General features: G+C 40.3%; 1 gene segment (V, D, J or C); it reads right to left on the bottom strand.

Moving 5' to 3' along the window:
• Window positions 1-5582: 5582 nt before the first annotated feature.
• Window positions 5583-6159, bottom strand: LOC117978178 (immunoglobulin heavy variable 2-26-like). The segment is given in 2 exon segments: window positions 5583-6027; window positions 6114-6159. Coding segments are annotated over 2 exon segments (456 nt in total).
• Between the last annotated feature and the right edge of the window lie 991 nt (window positions 6160-7150).

The following is a 7150-nucleotide window of genomic DNA, read 5'->3' as shown; positions in this document are numbered from 1 at the left end:
CATTGGTGTGATCCATCTTTCTTCTTAATTTCAGCCATTCTAAAAAGGGTGTTTGGGTATCTTATAGTGGTCTTGATTTGAATTTCTCTGATGAAAAATCCTGTTGAGATCCTGTTTATATGCCTATGTGTAATCTGTACATCTTCTTTAATGAAATGCCTGCACAAAACTTTGCCTATTTTATCCATGGGTTGCCTCTTCTTTTATTCACTGTTGAGTTTTGAAGTTTCTTACTATAATTACACAGGTGGTGATATGATTTGCAAATCTTCTCATCTAAAACTTGACATTCATTCTCTTAAAATCACTTGAGTACAAAAGGATTTTAAGTTAAATAAAGTTCAACTGATATTAATTTCATTTGTTGATCATGATTTAAACTTTAATTTTCAAGATCTTTGGTCAACTATTTTTTATTTATTTATTTATTTATTTATTTTTATTATTATACTTTAAGTTTTAGGGTACATGTGCACATTGTGCAGGTTAGTTACATACGTATACATGTGCCATGCTGGTGCGCTGCACCATCTTGTCATCTAGCATTAGGTATATCTCCCAATGCTTAATAATTTTATATTTTCAATTGTAATTGCTTTTATCTTTATTTGTATAAATTTAAGGGCTACGGGTGCAACTTTGTTACATGGAAATATTACAGTGGTATTGGCTTTAGTGTACCCAACACCCAAGTAACGTACATTGTACCCATTAGGTGATTTTTCATCATGCTCCCAACTCCTACCCTCCCATTCTGCTAAGTCTCCAATGTCCATAATCCCTCTCTCCATATCCTTGTGTACACACTGTTTTCCTCCCACTTATAAGTAATAATGTGTGATATGTGGCTTTCTGTTTGTGAGTTAGTTCACTAATTATAATGTCCCCCAGTTCTAGGCATCTTGCTGCAAAAGACACAGTTTCATTCCTTATTGTGGCTGACTAGTATTAAATTGTGCATATATGCTATATTCTTTTATAAAATCATCTGTCGGTGGACACTCAGGTTGTCATATATGCTATTGAGAATAGATTTGTGGTAAACATAGAAGTGTGGGTATCTTTTTGAAATAATGATTTCTTTGTCTTTGGGTAGTTACCCAGTAGTGGGATTGGTAGAATAAAGGCCCGTACTGTTTCTCATTTTTTGGAAAGTCTCCATACTGTTTCCTCTCTCTCTCTCTCTCTTTTTTCTTTTTTTAACTATACTTTAAGTTCTGGGATACATGTGCAGAATGTGCAGGTTTGTCACATAGGTATACATAGGCCATAGTGGTTTGCTGCACCCACCAACCCATCATCTACAATAGGTATTTCTCCTAATGCTAACCCCTCCAGCCCCCCACTCCCCAACAGTCTCCGGTGTGTGATGTTTGTTCCCCTCCCTGTGTCCTTGTGTTCTCATTGTTCAACTCCCACTTGTGAGTGAGAACATGTGGTGTTTGGTTTTATGTTCCTGAGATAGTTTGCTGAGAATGATGGTTTCCAGCTTCATCCATGTCCATGCAAAGCACATGAACTCATCCTTTTTATGGCTGCATAGTATTCCATGGTGTATATGTGCCACATTTTCTTTATCCAGTCTATCATTGATGGGCATTTAGGTTGGTTCCAAGTCTTTGCTATTGTTAACAGTGCTGCAATAAAAATATGTGTGCATGTGTCTTTATAGCAGAATGATTTATAATCCTTTGGTATATACCAAATAATGAGATTGCTGGGACAAATGGTATTTCTAGTTCTATCTAGATCCTTGAATAATCACCACACTGTCTTCCACAATGGTTGAAGTAATTTACACTACCAACCACAGTGTAAAAACGTTCCTATTTCTCCACATCCTCTCCAGCAGCTTTTGTTTCCTGACTTTTTGGTCATCACCATTCTAACTGGCATGGGATGGCATCTCTTTGTGGTTTTGATTTGCATTTCTCGAATGACCAATGATGATGAACTTTATTTTATATGTTTGTTGGCTGAATAAACATCTTCTTTTGAGATGTGTCTGTTCATAACCTTCCCTCAATTTTTGATGGGGTTGTTTGTTTTTTTATTGTAAGTTTGTTTAAGTTCCTTGTAGATTCTAGATATTGGCCTTTTGTCAGATGGATAGATTGCAAACAATTGCTCCCATTCTGTAGGCTGCCCATTCACTCTGAAGATAGTTTCTTTTGCTGTGCAGAAGGTCTTTAGTTTACTTAGATCTCATTTGTCAATTTTGACTTTTGTTGCAATTGCTTTTGGTGTTTTAGTCATGAAGTCCTTGCACATGCCTATGTACTGAATGGTATTGCCTAGGTTTTCTTCTAGGGCTTTTATGGTTTTAGGTCTCACATTTAAGTCTTTAACCCACCATGAGTTAATTTTTGTATAAGGTGTAAGGAAGGGATCTAGTTTCAGTTTTCTGAATATGGTTAGCTAGTTTTCCCAACACCATTTATTAAATAGGGGATCATTTTCCCCATTGCTTCTGTCAGGTTTTTCAAAGATCAGATGAGTGTAGATGTGTGGCATTATTTCTGGGACCTCTATTCTGTTCCATTGGTCTATATATCTGTTTTGGTACCAGTACCATGCTGTTTTGGTTACTGTAGCCTTGTAGTATAGTTTGAAGTCAGGTAGCATGATGCCTCCAGCTTTGTTCTTTTTCCTTAGGATTGTCTAGGCTATATGGGCTCTTTTTTGGTTCCATATGAAATTTAAGGTAGTTTTTTTCTAATTCTGTGAAGGAAGTCACTGGTAGCTTGATGGGGATAGCATTGAATCTATAAATTACTTCGGGCAATATGGCCATTTTCATGATATTAATTCTTCCTATCTATGAACATGGAATGTTTTTCCATTTGTTTGTGCCCTCTCTTATTTCCTTGGGCAGTGGTTTGTAGTTCTCTTGAAGAGGTCCTTCACATCCTTTGTAAGTTGTATTCCTAGGTATTTTATTTTCTTTGTAGCAATTGTAAATGAGAGTTCACTCATGATTTGGCTCTCTGTCTTTCTATTATTGGTGTATAGGAATGTTTGTGATTTTTCCACATTGATTTTGTATCCTTAGACTTTGCTGAAGTTGCTTATCAGCTTAAGGAGATTTGGGGCTGAGATGATGGGGTTTTCTAAATATATAATCATGTCATCTACAAACAGAGACAGTTTGACTTCCTCTTTTCCTATTTGAATACCCTTTATTTATTTCTCTTGCCTGATTTCCCTGGCCAGAACTTCCAATACTATGTTGAATGGGAGTGGTGAGACAGGGCATCCTTGTCTTGTGCCGGTTTCCAAATCCACCATGAACAAGTTGGCTTCATACCTGGGATGCAAGGCTGGTTCAACATATGCAAATCAATAAACATAATCCATCACATAAACAGAACCAATGGAAAAAAAACACATGATTATCTCAATAGATGCAGAAAAGGCCTTCAATAGAATTCAACACCCATTCATACTAAAAACGCTCATTAACTAGGTATTGATGGAATGTATCTCAAAATAATAAGAGCTGTTTATGAGAAATGCATAGTCAATATCATACTGAATCCATACTGTTTTCTATAGAGGTCGTACTCATCCACATTCTCATCAACAGTGTCTAAGAGTTCACTTTACATTTCATCCTCTCCAACATCTGTTATTTTTGACTTTTTAATAATAGCCATTGTGAATGGTATGATATCTCACTACAGTTTTAATTTGCATTTCCCTGATGATTAGTGATGCTGAGCATTTTTTATGTATCTATTGTCCATTTTTATGTGTTATTTGCAAAAATGTCTACTCAAGTTGTTTGCTCATTTTAATGGGGTTATTTGGTTCTTGTTTTCTTTCGTAGTTGTTTGAGTTTCTTGTTAATTCTGCATATTAGTACTCCGTCAGAGGCACAGTGTGCAAATATTTTGTATCATTCTGCACTTTGTCTGTTCACTCTGTTGCTGTGAAGAAACTTGTTAGATTCATTAAGTCCCATTTGTCTATTATTTGCTTTTTGCCTTTTGGTTTTTGGCTTGTGCTTTTGAGTTCTTAGTCATAAATTATTTACCTAGGCCAGTGTCCAGAAGAGTTGTCCTGGTGTTTTATTTGAATACGTTTACAGTTTGAGGTCTTACATTTAAACCTTTAATCTATTTTGTGTTAATTATTTACATGTTGAGGGTGGGTGTCCAGTTTAATTCATGTGCATATAGCTATCCAATTTCCCCAGCACCCTTTATTGAATGGGGTGTCCTTTCCCTGGTGTATACGTTGGTTAATTTTTGTTAACTTTGTCAAAGATCACTTGGCCATAGATTATGTGGCTCAATTCTGGGTTCTGTAAAATGTACCCAAGAGCCTTGATTTTCCTGGGGCCTCAATACTGATCTGCTCACTGCTTGAACTCCGTTGACTCAGTGATGCTCCTATCATTGTAGTGGTTTGTTGTCATGCAATGGCTTTCCTAAAATTGTGGACAATTTTGTTTTCTTTTTTTTTTAATTATTATACTTTAAGTTTTAGGGTACATGTGTACAATGTGCAGGTTAGTTACATATGTATCCATGTGCCATGTTGGTGTGCTGCACCCATTAACTCATCATTTAGCATTAGGTATATCTCCTAATGCTGTCCCTCCCCCCTGCCCCCACCCCACAACAGTCCCCAGAGTGTGATCCCCTTCCTGTGTCCATGTGTTCTCATTGTTCAATTCCCACCTATGAGTGAGAACATGTGGTGTTCGGTTTTTTGTCCTTGTGATAGTTTACTTAGAATGATGGTTTCCAGTTTCATCCATGTCTCTACAAAGGACATGAACTCATCATTTTTTATGGCTGCATAGTATTCCATGGTGTATATGTGCCACATTTTCTTAATCCAGTCTATTGTGGTTGGACATTTGGGTTGGTTCCAAGTCTTTGGTATTGTGAATAGTGCCGCAATAAACATATGTGTGCATGTGTCTTTATAGCAGCATGATTTATAGTCCGGTTCAAACATGAGCTAGGAATTTCATAAGAAAAGTGTTGTCGAATTTTTCATTTCTTTTCCACATTGCTCCTCAGACTTACTGAGATGGGTTTCTGATGTCAAGCTGAGGCATTTTACTTTCCAAGTGTTGGATTTTATACTTACCTGGGTATTTAATCACCCCCTGTGTGGAAATCAGCCTCATCTATCACACCTTCCCTATAAAATTTCTAGAAATTTATTTGTGCACTGCAAGTGTGACACTCCATGATGACACATTCCATCTTTCTTGTTGTTTCATAAAATTACTTTATTAGTGTAAATTTGTCTCTGCAAGAAAAGATGGTATCTGGATTTTAATTAATCATCCTGCTCTTTTATCTCCACATTCTTCTCCAACACTATTTCCTGCAGTTTAAGAATGTCATATGTTATAGATATTTGTATTCAGCCCCTTGGAAGGATATGAGCTCAAGAAATAAGTGGCCACATATCAGTGATGCATGTGGCCGAGGTAATGGGACTCTTAGATGCTCAATCTTTGTCAAACAGGATACAGCCTCTGCTTACATGGATCACTAACAGGGAGCATGCCATTTAATAATACAGAATAGGAAAACAGACAGGGCTCTGAGTCTGGTTGGTATAGGAAACACAAGCCCTGGCAGGAAATGGCATCTCAGTCACACTTTCCTGTTCTGCAGAGGTAGGGAGGGAGCACCACTGAGACGCAGCCTGGGTTCTTGTACAGGAGGCATCCTGGGCTGTGTCTCTGTGCTCTCCATGCACAGTAATACGTGGCTGTGTCCACAGGGTCCATGTTGGTCATGGTAAGGACCACCTGGCTTTTGGAGGTGTCCTTGGAGATGATGAGCCTGTTCTTCAGAGACGTGCTGTAGGATTTTTTGTCATTCGAAAAAATGTGAGCAAGCCACTCCAGGGCCTTCCCTGGGGGCTGACGGATCCAGCTCATACCCATTCCAGAAGTGCTGAGTGAGAACCCAGAGAGAGTGCAGGTCAGCGTGAGGGTCTCTGTGGGTTTCACCAGCGCAGGACCAGACTCCTTCAAGGTGACCTGGGACAAGACCCCTGTGGAGAAGACATAAGAAGATGAAGCCCACAAAGGAGAGAACTGATGTTTCACTTCTGAGGAAGTCCCTGACCACAACACTCACAGGAAGGGGTGGTCAGCAGCAGGAGTGTGGAGCAAAACGTGTCCATAGTGGGGCACAGGAGTCACTGAGCGAGGCCCCATTCTCGGCTTTTGAACCCAGAGGAGGGTGGAGCTGGTGGAGATTTGCATCCCCTCATCTGAGTCCTACTCTATGGGGTGCACTCAGGTCTCAGGACTCAGTAGGGGAGTGCATCTGTGGTGAGGAGCAGTGAGCCCTCAGGTGTGGACTTCCACGTGTGCTCTCCATGGGGGACTCCATCTCATTTCAGGACCATGCCTCTCAGCCAAGGCTCTGAGATTCCTGCTCCTACAGACAGGGTCTTCTCTAAGTCTCACCCAGGCAGCATGCAGCTTTCTGGTTTTAGTCCTAGAGGATGAGAGGAGAAATCAATAGAGATGGTTTTCTTTCTTCCTTCAGGAGAAATGAGAGTGGGAATCTGGTAGAGCAAGGGGCTTCCCATAAGTTTCTGATAAAAATCCTCTTTGTTTAGGGGGAAAGTGATGATTTTTTTAAATGATAGAGAATACATCAACAAAACATTTAAAAATGTGTAAAGAAGTGTAAATAGCATCTCAGCCATTTACACACTGCAAGACACACTGCTTATTAGTGTGTCTGCACATAGGTGCATTCCTGTAGGAATGTTCCATGGATAATCAATCTTGTCTTTATGCCCTGTCAGCCCTTTAGGAAGAGTAGACTGCATCTCTGACATCCCTCTTCCAGCGCATGAGTGAGCAGAGGCTTTAAACAGGGTAATTGGAGGAATCCCAGGGGAGCAGCGGGCTTTTTAATCCCGACTCCACGGCTTTTTGTGGCTTTTGGCCGCCGCCGCAGGTTTTTGCCGCCGCCGCCGCAGGTTTCTCCCGCCGCGGCTTTCTGCCCCCCGCCGACGAAGCTTTTTGCCGCTGCGGCTTTTTGCCCCCGCCGCCGCGGCTTTCTCTGCCGCGGCTTTTTGACCTCGTCGCCGCGGCTCTTTGCCCCTGCCGCCGAGGCTTTCGGCCTCGTCGCCGCGGCTTTCTGCCCCCGCCACCGTT

The sequence above is a fragment of the Pan paniscus genome, chromosome 18, assembly GCF_029289425.2.
Source record: "Pan paniscus chromosome 18, NHGRI_mPanPan1-v2.0_pri, whole genome shotgun sequence".
NCBI lineage: Eukaryota > Metazoa > Chordata > Mammalia > Primates > Hominidae > Pan > Pan paniscus.
The sequence above is the reverse complement of the archived record's forward strand: the minus strand, read 5'-3'. Positions and strand labels throughout refer to the sequence as shown.